This window comes from Schistosoma haematobium, chromosome 3, assembly GCF_000699445.3.
Source record: "Schistosoma haematobium chromosome 3, whole genome shotgun sequence".
NCBI lineage: Eukaryota > Metazoa > Platyhelminthes > Trematoda > Strigeidida > Schistosomatidae > Schistosoma > Schistosoma haematobium.
In genome coordinates this window covers 39,711,775-39,736,533 of record NC_067198.1, presented here as the reverse complement: position 1 = coordinate 39,736,533, position 24,759 = coordinate 39,711,775, and the positions used below count along the sequence as shown (strand labels likewise).

Genomic DNA, 24,759 nt, shown 5'->3' with positions numbered 1-24,759 from the left:
TCTGATGGCCATTATGATTTCTTCCGTCGTTGGTGGGTTGACGTCTATGGGAAGATCTGTGTGTGCTGCTTCGATGTCCGGTGGATTCATTGGAGCCGGCCTATTCAGGGGCTCCTCGAAGTACTCTACCCTTCTGTTCCGCTGTTGTTGAATTTCAGTGATTGGTCCGCCTTCTTTGTCCTTGGCCGGTCACTGGTTTACTATATTTCCCTTCTAGTTTCTTCGTTGTATCGTATAGTTGTTTCATGTTTCCTTCTCTTGCAGCTTTTTCCGCCGTCGTTGCTAGTTCGTCCACGCATGTCTGCTTGTCGGTTTTAATGCTCCTCTTCACTTGCTTGTTTGCATCTGTGTACTCAGCTTGTGCCTTGACTTCCTCTGCTCGTGTTCGGCTGTTGTTAATTGCTGTCTTCTTGTTCTTCCCTTCTTTGATCTTTTCCAGTATTTCTATTGAGACCCATTCCTTATGATGGTGCTTCTTGAGGCCCAGAACCTCTTGACACGTTGAAGTTAATGCTTCTTTGATGCCTTTCCAGTTGTCCTCCATAGTAGTTTCTTCTTCCTTCAGTATATCTTGTAGGGCTTGGAACCCGTTGTTGAGAGCTATCTTGAATTCGTTGAACTTGTTAGTATCTCAAAGGAGGGCCGTATTGAACCTTTGTAGTGCTATTTGTAAAGTTCTCCAGTTCTTATTTAGCTTCAGTTTTAAATTGGCCACAACTAGGTGGTGATCAGAAGCTATGTCAGCTCCTCTCCTGGTTCTCACACCTTCCATTGTCCCTCGGATTTTTTTATTGATGCAAATATGATCTATCTGGTTCTCTGTAGTGTGGTCCGGTGAGATCCATGTAGCCTTGTGTATACGTTTGTGTGGAAATATTGTGCCTCCTATGACCAATTTGTTGAATACACATAGATTTGCACATTTTTCCCCATTTTCGTTTCTCTCTCCCAGTTCATATCGTCCCATGATATCTTCATATCCGATGTTGTCTATTCCGACTTCGGCGTTTAGATCTCCCATCAGGATGGTGAGGTTCTTTCTTGGGCATTTCTCAATGATTGATTGCAGCCGCTCGTAGAATTGATCTTTAATATCGTCATTGCTATCATTGGTGGGTGCATAACATTGGATAATATTCATTAAAATCCCCTCCTTCTTTGTTTTGAATGATGCTTTGATGATTCTGGATCCGTGAGATTCCCACCCTACAAGTGCATTTCGTGCTACTTTGGACAGCATAAGAGCAACTCCCTGAGTGTGTGGAGCATTTTCCTCTTCGTGACTGGAGTATAGTAGCATCTCTCCCGTATTAAGCCTTTTCTGTCCAGCTTGGGTCCAGTGGGTTTCGCTGATTCCCAGTACTGCTAAATTGTATCTCCTCATTTCCATTGCTATTTGACTGGTCTTCCCGGTTTCCCACATTGTTCGAACGTTCCATGTACCTATAAAAATGTTTGCTCTGGTTGTTAGAAGGAGCATCGGCCTCGTGGCTTCCGAAGGAACTCGGCTTTTACCATGAGGCGTCATAGTTCTTCTAAATGAAGACCTTTTAACTCCCAGGACAGAGTTAAAATGGTTTGAATTATTTTTTTCTGGCTGCCGTATTTTAGCGAGTTAGTTTTCTACGGGATGGGGACGCTAACCCCATGCCCAACCCTCCTCCTTTACCCGGACTTGGGACCGTCAGCAAATCTGGAAGAGCTACAGGCGGAGTTATCTTGTTGGAGAACTGGGATATATTCCTAATACTATGCTTCACTAGGTGTTTGTGGAATGGTTTTAAAATGGCTACTAACAACCTTGTTGCAGTATGGTAGGCGGAATTGTACATGTCCTAAATTGGTCTCAATGGGATATCCGGTTTGTTTACCGAAGATAGTCAGTTAAACCTTGATAAGTGACCACCTATCGACCTCCTCGTTTCGTATACGTATCTAAATAATACATATACAGTGAAATTCTGCACTCTGAATTGTTTTCTCTTCTTGCCTCCACTTGTTTTGCCTACGCCGTGCTTCTGCTACACTGAAACTCACATACTTTCTGATGGTTGTTGCAACATCGACGCCACGTTCTGTTACATGCTACTTGCAAACAATCTTGTGAGTATCGTCCACCACAGTAGGAAAGTTCCTGTTCTTTTATCTTATAATTTCATTTAATTCATAAGCTTATTCAAATTAACAATGGACTTGGTTTTAAAATCAATAAGTCACAAATTGCTATATTAGATCACGTATTTACTGTTTTTTTCCCACAGTTTTCTGCATTCACATTCTAACATGGATAGTATTTAGTCCTTAGACATTTAACCACCAGCATATTTCTAAGTTATTTGAGCAAATATAAATGATTAGAATTAGCGAAACCAAATAGAAAAATAGGGACAATGTTCAAGAAAAGAAAAGAGAATCATTGCATGCACGAACATCATTTATTGGTCAAACGCCATGAAATATCTTCGCTCATACCAAAGTACGTCGACAACTGTGAACACACATTCGACTGGAAAAATGTTAAAATCATAGAGACAGGGATTACTAAGAATACCGGAAAATTTTTAGAAGCATGTCACTCAGGTCAACCAGCAATCAACAAACACACTGAAATCGATACCATTTTTCAACCAGTTGGAAAAAATATAAAATAAACAAATATAAAACCAAGAATCAGATCAAAAGGAGATACAACCAAAAGAAAAAGGTAGAAATTTTGTCACCAACTGACATTAGCTATCGTGCTAAAAAGTTTGAGTTAGGTAATAAGAGCTAATCTGAGTTAGGTTTACAAATCAGGGTTCTGATAACCATCGTTTTCTTATCACACTAACCAAATTCCTGTGAATTTAATATTTTCACTAGTTTTCAAATATAAAACGTAAACTGTCAGAAAAAAGTAATTACAGAACCTTCGTAATTTTCTATGTTATTGTAATCTTATTTGTAATTATTGTATGTATTCATGCTAAATGGTAAAAAGTGACTGAAAACAAAAATGTGGAAAAGGATTTCGTTCTTGGTGATTCCATAGAATAGCATGTGGGATCGTTGACACATGTTACTGAGAAGTCCCGAACAGGGATTAGGCAGCTGTTTAGTACTCCCTTGGTTTGTAATGGGGCCCCAGTTGACATCGGTCGGTGACGAATGCTACCTCGACATGGTCGTCGTGTTCGTTTAGTTTGACCAGCCACTTGAGCTATAATGGTTAGAAAACCTGTTTTTTTTTAGATTTTACTAGGCCGGGTAGGTCAGCTGGAGAACAGTATGACTAAAGGAAGAAACTCATGGTCTTAGGGTGAAATCGTATCGCTAACTGTACTGGGGTGTGAAAATAGTAAGGTCGGGGCTATGATCACACCTCACCTTACCCCACACATTTAAATAGTTGTCCTTTGGTCTATGAGGTCATGTTTCCTGACCGCTAAGATCACTGTCAATCCAAGTCCCCTTCTATGTGGACCGAGGAGCGTCCTCTTATAATGTTGGCAACTGGGAAATAATAATCGCCCTTGTATCTTTGACAATACGATAGTTCCTATTGTTCACAACCAAGTCTCTTTCTCACTTAATGTTTCTTTTACTTCCATTACTATGCCTTTTTCTACAGCTTTTCTTCACCCATTTGCTACACCGTTAATAATGATTCAAGCTCGTAAAATTTTACTGCTGATCTCCACGTTCTAAACTACATGTTGGAGCTTTCAATGTTCCAACATTACGTCCGACTAAAGAATAAGCTCCCCTGGCTAGAACTTTGGGGTGACGCTCTCTCGACAAACCCATAGTTGCTATGACCTCTATACAGAATCCTAATGTGGTTATATACTTGACCTCACTAAGTCAAAATAAAGAACGGTTATAATTTATGCTCCGTGTATCTGGAATCTTAACTTCCACTTCTCGTGGTCTCAGTAGCGTAGGTAAAGCGCTAATTTCAGGAGCAGAACATACTCTCCTGGACTGGATCCTGGGACGTAGTCATCTACACACTCTCAACTTCAATCGTACAGTAGGAACTTAAAAAGACATTGACACTCACCGTTGCTTCTCAGTTATCTCCTCCTACGCTCCCACTGACTGTAGTTCAAATAAAGTGGAAGATGAACTTTATAGAATCCTTTCCATCCTCTTTCAAAATGTTAAGCGTTCAAATGCAGTAATAGTAGCAGGTGACCTAATGCTCAAGTGAGTAGCCTAAATTAAACTAAAAGATACTTAAATGAGTCTTGGAACTAACGAACAACGGTCACCGTCAACTGAAACCATATTCAAATAACCATTTTTTTCTACCAAGCCCTAACTTTAGGTAAAAATGGAGGTGTCTTCTAACGTGCCAATCACTAAAGTCGAATCAGTAATGGACACAAATAGACTACATCACAATCCATCAATAGATAGGTTCAGCAAACGACTGTTGCTCATTCTGGAGTACATGCTTAGGCTCTAGTTATTCTCTAGGACGAACAAGTGTTTTTAGCATCTTACTGGAGTCAGAAAAGCCAAAGCAATGAGACTTCTTAGAGTTTCACTTAGCGATAAAAATGTCCAGAATATATTTTAAAAAGCCAAAGAAGCAACTAATCAACCACTAATGTAAATTATAATTATATTCGATCAGCAGTGGTTTAAATCAAATGTTCGGGAGAAATTAGTGGATTCCAGTAGCAACTACTTAATTGATGAGTGCTCGGAAACTCATCTCATTAGGCTCGGAACACTGTGAGGAGTGAAGACAGTATAAAAATAGGCTGAAAAACAATCTACGTAATTATCGTGAGTAGGAGAAGCAAAATAGAAGGAAAAGGTAGTAGAGACAGGCAACAATAGGTAATTTTTCTGACTTAGCAAGGAAACAGATATTACGACTTTTAGAATCGGTAGAATTATTTCTGAAAAAACTGAACCAATGATTCTCTCAACCCAAAAGACTAGAACGACGACTAGCACAATTTGGAGAACAGTTGATCTTCCCTCCATCTACTCTTCATTTACCTTCTTTTACCAAGTAACCTGGATATGATGTTAAAATAGGCCTTCTAACTCTCAATAAAGTCAAAATATTGCAGCTAATCTAAAATAAGGAAGAACAAAAGGTCCTGAAGGGTTAACGCCGAAGATCTTTAAGGCTGTAGTCCAGTTTTAGCAGCTAGATTGACTGAAGTACTAGCTAGAATTCGAGGACAAGACCGTTTGATTGGTCTTGATGTCTGATTGTTCCAGTCCATAAGAAGGAAGAAAATTCTTAATGAGATAGCTACAGAAAAGTTAGTTCGACCAATATGATATTCAACACATTGGTTTCACAAATCGTCTTAAGTACAACTAAGGCTTTTGTGGAAGAAACTAGAGTGGTTTCAGATCTGGGTGTGAATGCATTGACGAAGTATGGTTGAGTCAGAGATTATAGGAAACTGTCATGGAAGTTGATAGCTTCAGGTGGCGTTCACCAGGGTTGTCAGACGTATTCATTTCTATCTAACTTTGTCGTCACAGTCGTTTTGGAGATAACACTTTCATAATATGACCTTTTGGGAATTGGTTTCCCACCGGGCGGTTCACTTTTCAACTTGGAATACGGAGATGACATAATCTTGTTTGGTTAATACCCTGAAGAAGTACAGTCTTCTGACCACCTAAAGAAACAATGAAAGCATTTCTAGGTGCGACTCTTCCCCTTCAAATGCAAAATATTCCTTTAGAGCTGATCTAAATCAAACCTTGAACTAGTGATTGGAAGTTATGCAGCTGGATCGTATGATCACTTCACCTACCTTCGAAGACTCATCAACCCTTATGAGTCTATGTCTGACAAAATCTCGGAATGAATTCAGCAAGCTTCCTTAACGTTCGCAACATATGTTACTTGAAGTAAAGAGAGGTATCCATCTATCAACCGAAGAACGACCATACTTCGCATGGCTTTGTTTTATAGGTGTGAAAAATTGCTGTTAATAATTAAGGATAGCCGTGTATGTTGGGACCATTATATGAGCAATGTTGAAGTCAGATTCAAGTTACCTTGATGATGAATATTGACTAGGGTAAGAATGGGTTCACGAAGTCAATAACAAACCGCGTCATGCTAGTAGGTACAAACTACACCGATTATCGTTACCAATGGTTGGAGACATTGGGTGACATGGTTCAGAATCATTCTCAATGGAACATCCAGATTCACTTTTTATCTTTCTTTAGATCCTAAGTTTCATAGTTACCTTTGAAATTTTTCACTATTCTACAAATCTATATTTTCTTTACGAATTGTATCTTTTATGACTGATTTTTCTCTACTACTACTACTAATATTGTTATTACTTAAACTATTCTGTCACCTCAATATACCAATATGTTGTGATAGCTTGAACCGATAAACATGTGTGCCGGATTCTTCGTTGAATATAACAGATAAAATGAGAAATCGACTTGAGCTTTTAAATTCAATTAATTTAAACTGGGTTAAAAATTATTATAGATGGTTTCACCTATACTCAGTTTTACAATAATAAAATACTTGATATATACCAAAGTTTAAAGATAAGTTACTATTAAAAATTGTGCATGAATAATCTTCCTTTGTGTTTGTTATAAAATATGCTATAAATATATATAACTACTAAATAGGATACTGTAGATAGCTTATGATATAAAGCAAGGAATAACAAAGCGGTAATTAATTTCAACTGTATATATAACCATAATGTTTTAAATATATTTCGAACACAAGAGATTAATATAAACGAGTCCAGTACTTAACTTAACTTATTATGAATACATCAATGACATTAAAAGATAAACCTTTCACTTGATATTCTTATACAGGATCCTTCAGGAAAACCATCCAATATCAAAAATTTAGTTGTTTATTGATGGCATTTCTTTATGAATTCGATGTCCAACTAATTGTGGAAATCATCATTCAAAATTCTCATAAAATCATACATTGGTAATAAAGAATATACATGTAACGATATTTTTAAAGAAAAATAAATCAGGTTTGTTTCAAAACACAACTTATCAGAAGGGGTTTTTGTGGATATTGTAGTAATTTCAATAGTTGAGATTATAAGTTAACTGAAGCTAGACCACCATGGAAAATTTGGAAGCATTGGACGGCCGTTTCATCCTATTGTGGAACTCCTGAGCAGTACCCATCCACGATCCTGTCTCGCGAGATTCTAACCCAGGACTTATTAGTCTCGTGAGCGAACGCTTAACCTCTAGACCAGTGAGCTGGCGTCCAACAGTGTTAATTTCTAACTTCAACTAATTCACGAAATTGAGCGACACATCCACCACTGTCTTCACCGATTTCAGTGTTTCCAGTTTTTCCATGGTGGTCTAGCTTCAAATGACTCATGACCTCAACTATTGAAAGAACAACTAATGTTAATTTTTTACACTCATGAAATTTATATTTCTTACAATCCTTACACTCAATAACCATAAACTATATATATTATTGAAATGGAATAAATCAGTTAATTATAAAAAGCACACGATGGGGGTAAAAATGTGCATCACTTCAAGTCGTCATAAGTTACATTAGTATAGCGAGTAGGAATTAACGATATGCCTAGTAGAAATGTAGAATTAACGATATGCCTAGTAGAAATGTAGAATTAACAGAAACGTTTATGATAGCCCAAAGAAAATTTAAAATAGTGAAAACGGTTTGAAAATTACAGATAAAATCGATGAAATAGTATTATAAGTCAAGACCTGAGAAGAAAAATATCTAGTACATTTATGCCATTTTAACTTATTTTAAGTCATTTCAAAATTATTACTAGTAATTCAATCGGAGAATTTATTATTAGTATGGGGTTGTGAAGATTATTAAGTTTTTGATTGAGATCATGAACCGATTGATGTGAAACCACCACTGAAAATCCGGAAACACTGGGTGGCCGTTTCGTCCCATTTTGGGACTCCTCAGCAGTGCGCACCCACAATCCTGCTGGTGGGATTCGAACCCAGGGCCTTCGGTCTCGTGCACGAACGCTTAACCATTAGACCACTAAGCCAGTATCAAACAATGTTAATTTCTAACCTCAACCAATCCACGAAATCGTGTGACCATCTTTCACTGTACTGAGGTAGATACATGTCTCTACTCGACACGGACTAGCTCCACTGGTCACGGATTCTCACTAGAACTCCAAGACTTCCCTTTCGAAGCTAGTCACTAGTGAGCACATGGTAATTATCAGTATGGGGTTGTGAAGATTATTTTCGACAGTAATATCATTTACTTATGGCACATCTTATTTTGACCATTAATGGAGTACTTTCAACATATTATTATCTCTGTTACGATTTCATATCGGAGTACATGGTGATTGACCATGAATAACACAGACCCCAGTTATATATATATGGATCATCACAGTACACTTTATCATTATTGCTATGTAATCTGTATGAAAATCAAATACTTATATAATATCAAGATAAAAGTGCAAATTGAATGAATTCGATTTATAATAAACGAATATACTTGCTTTTAACTAACAGTCTATTACATATAAATCTCTGTTTAGGTGCATAATAAAAATGAATATTGATTTACAGTAGAAAGTTTAGAATTGAAATACATCATTTCCAGAATCCTTAATTTTCTGTCTTTTTTACAACATACTACTATATACTCAAATATTTACTTGAATAAAGACTAGTAAATGACTTGATCACAATAAATCTTGTTCAGGATTAGTGATAATATTTAACATTTAAAAAAAATATGTAATTAAAATTTTAAAGTATTTTTCTTTAATTTAATAGTTGAATTCATGGGTCGATTGAAACTAGATCACCATGGAAAACCTGGAAGCACTGGAAGACCGTCTCGTCCTAGTATGGGACTCCTCAACAGTGTACATCCACGAACTCACCTAGCAAGATTCGAACCCAAGATCTATTAGTCTCGCGCGCAAGCGCTTGACCACTAAACCACTGAACCGGCAACCAACTGTGTTAATGTCTAACTTCAACTAATCCACTCTAGTCTTTAGTTTTGTATGTTAAATAAGTTCAACATAACTAAATTTTTGTGTGGTCAGTTACCAAAGAACAAATAATTTTCTACTATCTAGCTATAATTAGCAAATAAATTTACTGGATATAACATACTGTAGATATTTAGATGAGTGACTAAACCTCAAAATTAGCTATGTCTGTTTTTCATCTTCTGAGAATAATTTTTTTTAAATACCGTTCATTGAAACCTCACACTTGCTGGGATAAATTATAAAATCATCTGACTTCAAGAACAATCGATACATTGAAAATGTAATACTCTGTTAAGTGATCAATCTGTCTTATTACAAATTAGGTTGAAAAAATCCTGCCACAAATGAAAAATCACAATGAATTTTTCAATAATCAATCGAGATACTTTATTTGATTGTACATGACGACAATAATAGTTTGAATAACCTAAAACTGAATGATTCACAGTTCTAAATGTTCAAAGTAATTTATAAGTAACCTTATTCGTTTGAGAGCTTGAAACATGCTACAACAATGTGTATGCTAAATTCTTTTTAACTAATATGTTAATTGTCTTGAGATCTAATTAAGTAGCTTCCATGAATTAAAAGCTATTCTAGAACAGTCATAAAGTAACTTTATTTTTTTAGTATAAATAAGTCGTACGCTAAATTTCTTGGCTAGAAAACCTGAAAAAGTGATGTTGAACATATAAAATTCATACGAAACCAGGTAGGAGATGAAGTAACGGATATCAATGATTAGGCTTATTTTTCTAAATTAGAAGAAATCAGTTGACAACAATTTATTTGAAAACTTATTCTAATCTCGATACTCACAGTCATCCTTAACTCTCAATATTATTGAATACAAGGGTGATTTCTAAAATTGAAAGCACTCGTACCAAGTTCAGATAAATGGTTATGTGGTAATCACTATAAGCCGAATTATATACTGTGAATAAAATGTTTCATAAATCTCGTCGAGTAAATGCAAAAACATATTCTACTGATGAATAGCATAAAACTTAAAAAAATGTACATTGTCGATTAAACTAACGCCTGTGTTCACATCAGCTAACAATTCTATACATACAACTGTACACAAAATGTCAACTTATTTATTCGACACTCTCAAAATACTCATGAGTAGTGGATAAATGTAGAATTATAATTTATTTGTATTAACCGTGCTCACAAATAATTGAAATACTCTGGAATTGCTCTGAAGAAGTCCAGACAAGTTAGCTGGACGAAACGTTGGCATCATTTAAATTTCAATCGCTGAGATTATTTCCAGTATAATTTTCACATTAAAATAGTAATAATAGTTCATTATTGATTGTTCATTAGCTTCAGAAAAGTCATGATTGTATGAGAGGTGTTAGGAGGTTAAACATATGGGACAAACCTCTATTGAAAATGATTATTTAGATTAGTGAATAGAGTAAAAGATTTTCTAGTTTACATTTAGAAAACACTCAAATTCAGTGTTTATCTAGTATGGTCAAGCAAAAACATACAAATAATATACAAAGATGACCATCTATAAATATTGTTCGTATGAACGGAATGTAGACAATACTCACGTTATCTGTGACAATAAATCTAATTTGAATGATATTTTACTCATTTTGAGCATCACAAACACCAATGAAATTTGCTCTTGAAAAAGGAAAATAGTTCAAGTTTACACTCCCTTAATTTTGAGATGGTGAGATGATCAGATGGGAAGTCGCGAATACCTGTTTACAAGAGACCTATACCACATGAGACCTGAAGCTTCTGAATTCGTGCTTCGGTGAAGTCATAATTGTTTATTTGTTAATACGGCCAATGCTTCCTGATTCTCATTTGATTTTTAGCTACAGTTAGTACTTATTATCAACTTCCTTAAAACTACTCTGATCATATCACAACTAACCAAGTAAAATAAAGGACCGATTATCAACATCCTAACACTTCATTACTCTACTCTCCGTAAAGAAACTCCATATGATTTCGATGAAAATGAATTCATTCTTTGAATACATAGTTTAACTCAGAATATACAATGTACGATTTGACAGAGTACTTTTTATGAATCGTATTAACTGTCTAAATAAGTCTGTATTTTAGGTTATACACATTTAACTAGAAGTATTATGTGTGATGCTAAAACAAACATGGGGATCTACCAATAGGATAGTAATTTTAGTTTGCTTATTCAACCATTAATTTCGATCATTTTAAAATTAATTGTGGTTTAGTTAACTCTTAACTTTCAATGTGTGGTACATCGTTGACTTGATTTAGAATAATACCTTAAATCATCATTCAGTTAAGTTGTTTGTATGACTGGTAAGAGACTTTTCTGAAGAAATCAGTCACTTAACTTACAAATGCTCCGTTTTTTTTCGCGTCTGATTGCTAATGAATAACTTATCAAGACTGAGGAAACTTTCTGAGTATGAAATTTGATCTAGGAGATCAATACCCATATTTTAGTCTCATATAAAAAAGTTCGTCTTCTGATATCACAGCGAAATACTTTAACAAAACATGGTCCAATAATATGATTTCAGGAACTAAAGCAAAACTGAGCAGTTTAGCCTACAAACGGTACATCATACAAAGTCACCATCGTTCTTCTAAACCAATACTAGCTATACCAAAACACCTTTAGGAAATCTTATTGGTTTCCATAAATGTTATTACCACATATCGAAAATTGAATCAAATACTTCGGTACTGTTGAGTATACTTTGTTTATTCATGTAATATCACAAGTACTTCATGCAATTTAATCAACTGTTTATTGGTTATGTCAATAACAAACAATACTTTTTAATGATAATAAATATATTTATTTTATTATTAATAATAATGATCCTGTTCCTTATTCACTATTATGTTTTACTGTTTTAGTCTTCAGTAGGGTTGATCACCGTTTCCGTTCCCACCATAGTTACCACCGCTTGGTTTGAAACTTGATTTATCCTTGAATGTTGAATGTCCATGCAATTTACCAACAACTTCAAATTTCGCTTTCATTTGTTGATTACCATATTTTTTCACATGTCCTGTTGTATCATAATCTAAAAACTGTCGTTTTTTCCCATAGATATCATAGCCACCACCTTTACGGAATTTAGTCAATGATAAATAATGTACACCATAATCTTGATGTCCAACACCAGTCATTTTACCATGAATATTTAAATGAGTATGACTATGCTTAGAACCAGACATAACTCCAGTACCAATTGAACCAATACCATATTCACTGGTAGGTGATATATCACTGGATCCATAATCTTGATAATTATTTGCTTGGTAATTATTATTTGTTGGTGTATAATCGTTATTCTTATGATCATTATTATTATTATTATTATTATTATTATTATTATTGTAATTATCCCCATTATAACCGGTATATGAATCATAAGACGTTGGTTGATAATTGGAACTGTCATAATTATTCTTCTTTTGAACTTTAACATAATCATTACCATATTTATTACCGTATTCATTATTTGTAGTCGAATCATAATCACTACTTATATATTTTTTAGTATAGTCATCACCATTATATTTATTGTTTTGATAAGATTGTTGATAATCAGGATTTATATAACTTTGTCCACGTTGATTTCCATATCCACTATACGCCATGGTCAAAAAATTACATGAGGTGAAATATAATAGTAATAATAATAATAACGATTTATTCATTATGATAATGATGATAATGCAATCTCTTTTTTAAATAAAGAAAAAAAGAGAAAAAAAGAAAAGAAAGAAAAACTAACGAGTAAACATTTTTAGAAATGTTTTTATAGTTAATTGAATCAACGGAATAGAATTATTGGGTTTTTTTAATTTATTTATTTATGATTAATAATAAGTTCATTATACTTTTTTCAGATAAATTCCGTTGGTATAATAATATTCATTAATTGTAAAATATGATTTGCTTGTTTGTTTGTTTGTTTATTTAATGACGTTTATACATTAATTGCACTCATTTTTTTTTGCAAATTAATTGACTGTTGTCAACTGAATGAATGATTGACAAGGAGGCAACAAAAATTGTTTATAGGTTGTTGTTGTTGTTGTTGTAATGATGTCAGTTATTTAAAAGTTACATGATCGCCTTAAGATTAGTGAATGGAGATGAATATGAATAACCATCATGTAATGTGACCACTGGTAAATAGATAGATAGATGTGTGGATAAATAGATAGATAGATAGATAGATAGATAGATAGATGGATAGATTTGATAAGAATATAAAAATAAAAGTAAACCTTGTTGGGTTAACAGAACTTCAAAGTAAAAGAGACAAAAGGTATATAATCCATAAATTTTATATGAAATTAATAAAAGATGAATTAAATTAAATTATTATTTGATAAATAGAGATTAACAGTTCAAATTGATGGTAAGACAAGAAGATTAGACAAACTCTTTTCATATACATAGTTCTTGTATTTTTATGTATATAGCGACGAATCCAGCATTATGTAGGAGATGGTAGAATACTGAATATTTATAACTCAAAACATGTGACTTTAGGGTTCAAGTACACATTAATGCTGAGTGCTAAATAGCGAGAATCCAAGGCTCAGTATTTCCTTTCGACTACTTTCAACCTCCTAATAAATACATATTGAAGGGTTCGAACGCTTCGTTTTGTCCTTTTATTTCTTGGTAAATAAAGGCTGACAGGCAAATACTATTCTCAGCTTTGTAGTAAAGAACGTCCTATTGAGAGAGTCTGAGATCCTATTTCAGGATATCGGTAAATCAATTGCTTTTAAAATCGACATTAGTTCTTTGGTGCAGAGATAACAGATTCCCCTAGAGATATAAGATTCATATATTCATAAATAAATCTCGGAGGAAACATATTTTCGGCCGCCATCTCATAAGAGTCAAGTCCTAACCCATAAACTTGGGAGTACAGATTCATTTAATCAGCGTAGGGAGAGATATAATAAAATTTCTCTTCCTACCGATAGGGACCTAAGTATAAAAAATTAATAACTAAATATTCCATACTGGTTTCTTGCAAACAGGTATTCGCGACTTCCCATCTGATCATCTCACCATCTCAAAATTAAGGGAGTGTAAACTTGAACTATTTTCCTTTTTCAAGAGCAAATTTCATTGGTGTTTGTGATGCTCAAAATGAGTAAAATATCATTCAAATTAGATTTATTGTCACAGATAACGTGAGTATTGTCTACATTCCGTTCATACGAACAATATTTATAGATGGTCATCTTTGTATATTATTTGTATGTTTTTGCTTGACCATACTAGATAAACACTGAATTTGAGTGTTTTCTAAATGTAAACTAGAAAATCTTTTACTCTATTCACTAATCTAAATAATCATTTTCAATAGAGGTTTGTCCCATATGTTTAACCTCCTAACACCTCTCATACAATCATGACTTTTCTGAAGCTAATGAACAATCAATAATGAACTATTATTACTATTTTAATGTGAAAATTATACTGGAAATAATCTCAGCGATTGAAATTTAAATGATGCCAACGTTTCGTCCAGCTAACTTGTCTGGACTTCTTCAGAGCAATTCCAGAGTATTTCAATTATTTGTGAGCACGGTTAATACAAATAAATTATAATTCTACATTTATCCACTACTCATGAGTATTTTGAGAGTGTCGAATAAATAAGTTGACATTTTGTGTACAGTTGTATGTATAGAATTGTTAGCTGATGTGAACACAGGCGTTAGTTTAATCGACAATGTACATTTTTTTAAGTTTTATGCTATTCATCAGTAGAATATGTTTTTGCATTTACTCGACGAGATTTATGAAACATTTTATTCACAGTATATAATTCGGCTTATAGTGATTACCACATAACCATTTATCTGAACTTGGTACGAGTGCTTTCAATTTTAGAAATCACCCTTGTATTCAATAATATTGAGAGTTAAGGATGACTGTGAGTATCGAGATTAGAATAAGTTTTCAAATAAATTGTTGTCAACTGATTTCTTCTAATTTAGAAAAATAAGCCTAATCATTATTGATATCCATTATTTCAAGTCTTCATACTTCAAGTAAGTTTAAATTTCATTCTCATTTTACTCAACAGTGTTGATAATGGAAATGAAAATACTACGATGCTTATTTATGGTCATATTTGTGCCAACAAGTAAAGCAAGGATAAACCCATCATTTACTATGACCATTGACAGTAATCAAATGTTCATGATAGCTTGTTTTATCATATTCAAAAGAAAAATAATATAGATTTGCGATTCGAAATACATTTCACGCTAATACTTTATATGTTGTTGCAGTTAATTTATAAAGATATTTATCACTCATTTATATTTCGTGAAACTTGTATCCCGCTACCAATCAGTGAATTTCCTCAAGTTGAATATGTTTTTTCTGTTTCGAATTCAATGGTGTTTGTGTTGACTAACTATAACTTTAATCCCAACTCTTACTACCATAACAATACCGTGGATGCTATGTGGGATAGTCTTAAACATTAGTAACGGTCCTATGAAGTTTCTGGATAAAGAATGCTCTAGAGCACTGTAATTCTTTTCGCGAAAGAATTCATTTATCTCAACAACAGAAATCGTATTTTTCGATAATGAAGCATAAGCTCTCACAATTATTAAAAGTATGATATCCTGATGTTTAGGAATCAATAAAGAAATCTCGATTAAACCATACAACCCAACAAAAACAATACCTTTAAAATTCTTTTGCTAAATTACAAATATTTGCCATCATTTCAAAAGTATAACTATTTGCCATATATCAGCAATATTTTATTATAAGTAAAGATTTAGTATACTTGTTAAGACACTTCTATATGGAAATTAAAAGGTCATCTAGACAGGTTAAAGGTAAGCCGTAACAACGGCAAAAAATAATAATAAAGTACACAAAAATAATGTGATAAACACTTTGGATAATAAATCAGTATTACCAGGGTAGGTTAAGGTTAAGTACAAACTGTTTTTGAACGCATAAAGGGGGTTCCAGTTTCCGTGTAGACAAGGCTTCAATAAACCGTAGTATACGTCCTTCAGGACTTTTGTACAACACTACAAATGCTGACTTGATGTCAACCTTATGACTAGTCTAAATCAAATGTTTCGCAATGAAGAATGATGTCTGTCTATCCTGTGATCTTATTTGACCATTGGAAGTATATTTGTGATCAGATTGTTCGAAATGTGTTGCGCAAATATATCACATGATTTTGATAAGCTTCATCTTCTCATTGCATTATCGAAATTTATCAAACGGAATGATTGTTTCAAGGATTTAGTAATTATTTATTAATTTAAAAGCGAACAAAAATTATTTATATTGATGAGTCCTGTTGAACGATAGTGTTTTAACGACTAAGTTCGTTATGTGATTAATAAAATGATCAATTTAACATTATATTGTGTATTTTAAAATGATTGTTTGCAGGTACAAAGAAGCAAGCAAGAGAGTGAAGAGGAGCATTAGAGTCTACAAAAACAAATGCTTGAAAGACCTAGCAACGACAATAAAAAAGCTGCAAGAGAAGGAAATATGAAACAACTATATGATATAATGAAGAAACTAGAAGTGAAATATAGTAAACCAGAGACTGGTAAAGGACAAAGGAGGCAAGATAATCACCGAGATTCAGGAACAGAGGGACAGATGGGTAGGATACTTCTAAGAAATCTTGAATAGACTAGCTCCACTGAATCTACCGGACATCTAGGCAGCACATGCACACATTCCTATAAATGTCACTCTACCAACGATCGAAGAAATCAGGATGGCCGGTCATCAGACAAATCAAGAGTGGGAAAACAGCAAGATCTGATAATATACCAGCTGAATATCTGAAGTTAGACACAGAATCAACTGCAAACATGATCCATATTTTATTCAGGAGGATTTGAGAGGAAGAACAAGTGCCACAGACTGACTGGAAAGAAGAACACCTCATCAAGATGCCAAAGAAAGGAGATTTGAGCAAATGTGAGAACTACAGAGGCATCACAACACTGTCAGTACCAGAAAACGTTTTCAACAGTGTTGCTGAATCGGATGAAAGACTCAGTAGACGCCCAACTTCGAAATTAACAGATCGGATTTCGTAAGGATCGGTCGTGCACAGATCAAATCGTGACGCTATGAATCATCGTTGAACAATCAGTTGAATAGAGTTCGTCACTATATTTTGACTTCCTTAATTATGAGAAATCATTTGACATTGTGGATAGGAGGACCTTATGGGACCTTCTTAGACATTATGGAGCAAGTAGCCGAGAAAGCCGTTAACATCATTCGGAATCCATAAGAAGTACTACACTGCAAAGTGGTGCATGTAGAAAAGCTTAGAGATACATTCCTAGTGAGGACCGGAGTCAGACAAGGCTGTTTTCTAAAACTCTTCCTCTTTCTTCTGGTGATCGACTGGATCATGAGGACCTCAATATCTGAGGGAAAACACGGAATACAATGGACAGCTTGGAATCAGTTAGAAGATGTGGACTTCTCAGATGACCTAGGTGAAGACAAACAGCGTGGTAGCAGCTTCTACATCAGTAGGCCTCAATATACACAAAGGAAAAAGCAAGATCCTCAAATACAACATAGAGAACATATAATGTTTTGAATTATTTGAATTATAGCACGAACTAAGAGTCCCAGAAATAACGCAATTGAATAAAGAAGTAAAACACAAGCACAAACGAATGTATTGTATTTAGAATTCGGAATCGAGCATTCAATAATTACAAAGGTATCATTAGTTCATTCAAACACCACAGAACACCAACCCAATCACACTTGATGGAGAAACTCTGAGAGAAGTGGAATGTTTCACTTATCTGCGTAGCGTCTCTGATGAACGTGGAGGATCTAATGGGGACGTAAAGGTGATGATTGGAAGAGCAAGGACATCATTCCTACAGCTGATTAACATATGGAACTCAAAACAACTGTCAACCAACATAAAAGTCAGAATCTTCAATAAGAACACCAAAACAGTTAGTTATATTGTGCGGAGCAGAAGCATGGAGAACTACCACCTCCATTATCGAAAAGGTACAAGTATTTATAAACAATTGTCTACACAATATACTGAATGTCCGTTGATCGGATACCATCAGTAACAACCTACTGTAGGAGAGAACAAACCATCTTTCAGCTGAACAAGAAATTTGGAAAAGACTTTGGAGGTGAATAGGACACATTACGGAAATCATCAAACCGCATCACGAAGCAAGCGCTAACTTGGAATCCTGAAGGGAAAGTGAAAAGAGGAAAACTAAGAAGCACATTACGTCGGGAATTGGGTGCAGAAATTAAAAGGATGAATAGCAGTTGAAAACAACTGAAAACGATTTCTCAGGACAGAGTTCCATGGAGAATGCTGTCGGGAGGCCTGTGCTTCTCGACAAGGAGTAACATGCGTAAGTAATTCTTGAATTTTTCTCCGTTTTTGAATGTTAACTTTCACCCAGGATTCGTGTATACATTTTGATTGAAGCTTTACGATTAAACTCTGATTTAGATTTGCCTTCATTATTTTATTTTTTTATGACCCTGAACCCTTGTCAATAAGTCCTTGTTTGGCTGAATTCACGGTTATGTCGTAGGATGGTTGAATATTATTGTTTCTAGACTGCCTGTTGAAAAAATTTGTGATTCTACTAGATTCTTACAGATAGAAGTTCGATCTCGTTTAATTGTTAATATTTTTGTCCATTCTTAGATAGTTAACAGTTGTATTTATAAAACATTTTCGCTGTATGGTACATTATTTCGTACCGGAGTAAATTTTGACTATGAGTCAGCGGTATTGTTGAGGTATTTTGCGTTTTTGTTATGTAAGTTGTTTTCACATATTAGTGCATAAATTACTCACGAAATTTGTGTTCTGATATAATCGTTGCGACTGACTCGAAGAAGCTTAGTACACTAAACAAAACACAGTTTAACCAAATCAAATCAAAGCTTGATTTATTGGGTAGTTTTCTGTGTTCAGATCAAATATTTGAAGGTATCGTTACCAAGGTTTGACTTGATAATTTCGAATAAATTGAGCATTGGGTAGATTGTTATAAATAAATAATTGAAGTTTAGTCACTGCAATCTGTAGTGAAACCTTTGTAACAGTTCCTGTTACGTAGCTATGTATGCCTGTTCTGTATTGCCGAGCAATTGTAAAACCAAACAGACCATATGATAGATTATTCATTCTAATCCTATTGATTATTTCTTACATTATATATTTGACCTTGTTAATTCCATCAGTCGCATTACACTTTTTTCTATGTGCTCTTTATCTGGATGCATGTTCGTGCTTACTTGTCTTTCCTGTTTTACATATAAACCGATTCATACTTAACTCAATGATTTCAACTCAGCCTGCTGATGCATATTACACACATTCATAGTGCTGGTTAATCCTCTTAAACAAATATCAACAATATATTTCATACTTTTTCTTTCCAAGATTGTGCTGTATAGACGTGTCAAGTTGCAGAATATATATATATATATATATATATATATATATATATATATATATATATATATATATATATATATATATATCGGGGATCAATAAATTATGAGCATTGCTCAAATGGTCCTAAATCTTTTATCAAAATGCTATTCCATAGTATGTACTTAAGTTCAATTATTAACTGATAATAATCCTTAGATCGTGTGTCTTAGATAAAAATAGGATTACTTGTTAAATATTGATTTGATTTTATTATTAAGGATAACTCTATTATGCTTAGTAAAACAAACGTTCATTACACCGATATATCTTGGTTATTGATAAAATATATTACTTAATTAATGCAGAATGAATCTTCATAGTTTACATCACGGACAGGTCTTAGAGAACCATTGAAATCTAGGATGTACTGGACGACTGTTTCATCAAATGGTTTTTTACTCAGAAGCATATATCTAGTATCTTTGGTGAATTACTGACACACTTGCTAGTTGATCAACTCAGCGCTTGACACAGCTTAACCATACGACTTCAGAAATTCATCTAAGAGTCAGTCACTAGCAAACATACAGATACTTTCAGCCCAATCTTAATTGGTATCAGTTTTATGATTTGCATCACAAACTGACCTTACACAATATTAACAGGAAACCTATAGGTCCTGCGTTCTATCTCTAATGAGGTCGTTAGCGTGCACTCATGAGGAGTTCCATACTAGGTTGAAAAAGCTATCCAGTGACTGCCAGTTTTCAGTGGTTGTCTAGGATTAGTTCATGATGTAAACTTGAAACTTCATTTCTGGATATCAGTTTCGTCCTGTTTGACGCTCGACTATATAAATATAATTTTGGTCACCACTCAATGATCAATCAACCGCGAATATCTCAGTTCTACAGGTCATTCACGACTTAAATAGCTCAACGATAACGTCTAAGACAGTGAGATGGGGTAACATGGGATTGAATCCGCCAGGGAGCACCAGTCCCCTCAAGGTACAGTAAGTAATAAAAAACTTAGATCTACATTTCTTGTCGACTACCTCTAGACACCTAACGTACTATACTGTTGTTTGGAGGACTAAAATTTTCACCCCTCTGATCACATTTACTGTTGCTAAAACAAGTCCATATTTATTAGTTTCTGTTGATTTAAACATTCCTTACATCATTCCGTTAGGAATTGATGACCTAGGATTTTAATGAAGATATTTATGACAATGATGAAACTTGGAAGTCCTAAATTTCATTCTATATGAAGTAATATATTCACTGTTAATAAATCCTAAATTATACTAAAAACAACTTTCTAGTCTTCACATGGTTAATATTATGATTTTGTAGTGGATGTTAATCCCTAGAATTAAAATAAATTAAGATAAACACTAGTAAGTAAACGATTATTATCAAAAATAAATGATTTTATGCATAATTCTGTACAATCGTTAACTGTCTACTTCTGAGTTATAAACTAAACACTAAACAATTGAGTAACGCTTTCTACATTAAAGTAGTCCTATGAATGAAATCATATCACTTTGGAAATAACTTGCAATACGTATAAACATTGAAGATCATTTTATTCATTAAGATTTATTTGTATCTAAGCTTCTTTACGCAATTAAAATCAATGATATTCATAGAATGAAATGAATTACATTAGTCAAATGAGTACATCATCCAGTTGACGTAAAAAAGAGAAACACATCTGTTGGGGTGATCCAGAAAATTGCTTGCAGATGACAAGCAAACATCAGGAAACACTAAAAAGCGTTTCATCCAATCAGCGTTCACTTGGAGTCTTGACCAGAAATATCAAGGAAGCGAAACGTCACATGCAGAGGCTCTGATTGGTTGGCTGCTGCACTGCTACTATGTTTAATAGCATTCCAGAATATTCCAGCGACCCAAGGACATTTAAAATATTATGAAAACCCTATATTTTCTGTGTTAAAATGAACCTTGGAGTAAACTACTTCTCGCACACTTTGAGTCTTCTCTCTCGTGTTCAGGTCGCTGTATAGTTCTAGTTTGGGGGTTACAGAATAGCTTAGGAGACGAATATAGCGTTCATAATTCGCAAGACTTATCACATCAGAGGAATAAAATTTAGAAAGTAGATAAATGAATGTGAATGATAATGAATATGATATTGTATTTTAATAAAAACTCAAATAATAAAAATTCATTGCTTAGATTTAATTCTACCGTTAACTTACACATTATTAAAGCCATCGTGATATAAATCAATACCTTGGAGTAAATTTGGTTTGATTTCGAACAATCGATAAATGTACACCCGCATGATTAGATTTATTGTGAGAAAAGCATAATAGTAATCCTATTTTATAAAGTAACTAGAGATGTTATTTGGTAAATTAATAATAAACCTGGTTTCTTGACACAATATAATGTGTGAATGAATACAAATATGTATTGGTTTATGTTGATATGCTTCAGAAAGTAATCGAGGAGTATTCATTGAATAAACAGTATTAGTGATAAAATAAGTACCATAGTAATTCAGTTGTTAGGATACGGGTACTAGGTAAGGATGGCAAATCAATTTATAAAGTAGTGAAACTTTATCAGTTGAGATGGCTGGGACACGTGTTACGTATGCACAACCACCGACTGCCCCGATGTGTGATGTTTTATGGTGTAGGAGTGGGTTGAAAGAATGCTAGGGGCAGCCAGACCAAAACGTGGCACAAGTCCATGAAGTCACTGACAAGTAGACTGAGTCATGTTGGTAGGTGTAGACTATCTGGTTGGGGACCGCGAGATGGTAGCATCCGAAAGTTAGAGACCCTAAATGACATGGCTGAAAATCGTCTGCAATGGCACAGGTGCATACACTTTTTGTGTTCTCCCAAATTCTAATCTTCTGAATCCTCCTTGTCTCTTTTTTCTCTTTCCAAATTTATTTCACTGAATTATACTCTTTAAATAATATCTTCAAACCCTAATGTTTCCGATTAGGGCTTATATTCTTACCGCCTCTACCACTATGGGATTTGAATCGACAATTGTATCTGTGTGCTAATGTGGTGTGGCAACTCGAAATGATGTACGCACGTACGAATTTCTACGTTGTTACTGACTGACTGACTGAAGTACCATAGTACTCATAAGAGAGTAATATTCGAATGAATATTTTGAATCAATAAGATGTGAAGGTCTCTTTTCTGTCTATCATTAGTAAATTTACAGTGACCAAAACAACACCACTCTACATGAAGACATTAACAGTCCTAATAATTAGTAATTCGACCGATTTATCACCATTAGTCCAGTGAGTTTGTGATTGTTGAGTGTTATTTTTTAAATCACCTAAGTTAGACACCTACATCATCGTCATTTTCCTTTAATTCATGACCGATTTCAATTCATATCTTTATTACCATTAATCTACTTTTAGTTGCTTTATTACACAATTATCTAATGACTTCATGAGTTCTAATCACTATTTCAATGTTCTGGAACTTTCTCTCCCAAACTTTATCCGAAACAAAGATTTTTATGACCTTATTAACTCTATCGTAATCTTCGTTACATCATGATACATATATTCATCTTTATTCACCCTCGTATGTATAAGTATGTCAATAACAATAGTAAAGTTGATTTTCAAATATTTTTGGTTGTAAGTAGCTGATGAGAACCTGACGAAATAAAGTGAATTCATAGTATTCTGCACAAATCTTCGTTCTTGCTCTCTTTAAGATAACAAAGGGAACTATGTGTATGAAATTTCTGACATTAGTTTTTATTTCTGTGACATTATCTTATTCTCAAGGTAACATTTTATTCAGTGTAATATTAGTTCATTTCCAGTGACAGTTGACACTGGTTTTATCCTCAGAATAACACTAAGATGTTATTCTGACTGTCGTAACCAATGGTTGGAGACTGGGTGACATGATTCAGAATCGATCACAATAACGTTAGTGTTTACACTCTTTGTCTTTCCTTAAATTATGAGATTAAAATTGCTTGACATCTTTCTTTCTTCTTGTACTATATCCTTATGCACAATCTTCGTTTTATATATTACTACCATTGATGTAGCTACTTCCATGAATTTGGTGTTCATCTTATTGTACTAATGAGGTGTGGCAATCTGGACCGATGCATATGTGCCTGGTCCCACGTTGTAGCTGATTGACTGATCACATTTTAGTCAGTACAATATTAGATTTATATTTTCTATGTGATATTATTTCAAGTCAACATGTTTCGTATTAATTAAGTGTAAATCTTTGTTCAATATGATAGATATGAACTTTAGGTGGGATAACATTTATACAATTCTCTGTCAACTTTGTTTGCGTTTATATTAAACTTATGTATCTTGACATTTATATGATGTTATTAAGCAATCATCAAGTGTATATAAAATCAGTACATGAGTATATTCGCTCTAAATTGGTCATGTTTTTGGAGCCAATAAATCTTCGTTGCACCAGTCTTCCGTGTTCTTACCTCCCATCGTGAGAATTGTACTGGTTCCTCGTTTTCAAGTATAAACAATAGGACTGTGGATATAACAGGTTGAAGTTAGACTTACATATAACTGGATTCCAGCTCAGTGTTCACGATAACAAAGGATCTGGATTCGATCTTAAGTGGTAGGATTCTGGATGGGTATTTTTGAGGATCCCCACACTCGGATCAAACAGTTGTCCGGGTTCTCAGTGATTGTTTTGTTCATATCTCAACAATCCCCACAACCCCATACTAAAAATTATGTTAACGATTGGGAATAATTAAAAATATCATCTTGTTTATGGCAGAATAGAAAGTAACAAACTATAACGAATTCATCTTATCCTGGAAATATTATCGTCGTTGCATAGTTTAAATATGCCATTTCATATTTTATCTTTTTTCTTTAAAACTTACCATGTATAGGTTTATGGACTCCACAAGTTATAGTGACATTACTCTGTTATCTAAACCTAATTAGATGAAGTGGGGTTTGAACCTTATAGAATAAATCTGTACTACCATTGTCATTAAGCCAGAGTTCTACAAAGTCTACTATAACAAACAATTCAATAGACTATTAAAAAAACTATTATGTAATAGTAACTTGAATAAGTTTATAGTTCAACAGAAATCGTAAGATCACCATTTAAAACAAGTATGCAGACAATATAGGGTGAGAAAAATAACGTTCTAACAAATCAGATCAAATAATAAACAGGGTAAGTGCTAATCAGATTCTTTATGCTTAAAAGATTAATCATTGTAATG

At 33.9% G+C, this 24,759-nt stretch overlaps 1 protein-coding gene across 1 annotated transcript; it reads right to left on the bottom strand.

Annotated features, from left to right (window-relative positions):
- Nucleotides 1–11,900: 11,900 nt before the first annotated feature.
- Nucleotides 11,901–12,647, bottom strand: MS3_00005758 (uncharacterized protein; the record flags this gene model as incomplete). Its single annotated transcript, XM_012939475.1, has 1 exon — nt 11,901–12,647. One exon carries the CDS (start codon nt 12,645–12,647, stop codon nt 11,901–11,903), a length of 747 nt encoding a protein of 248 aa, XP_012794929.1.
- Nucleotides 12,648–24,759: the final 12,112 nt, after the last annotated feature.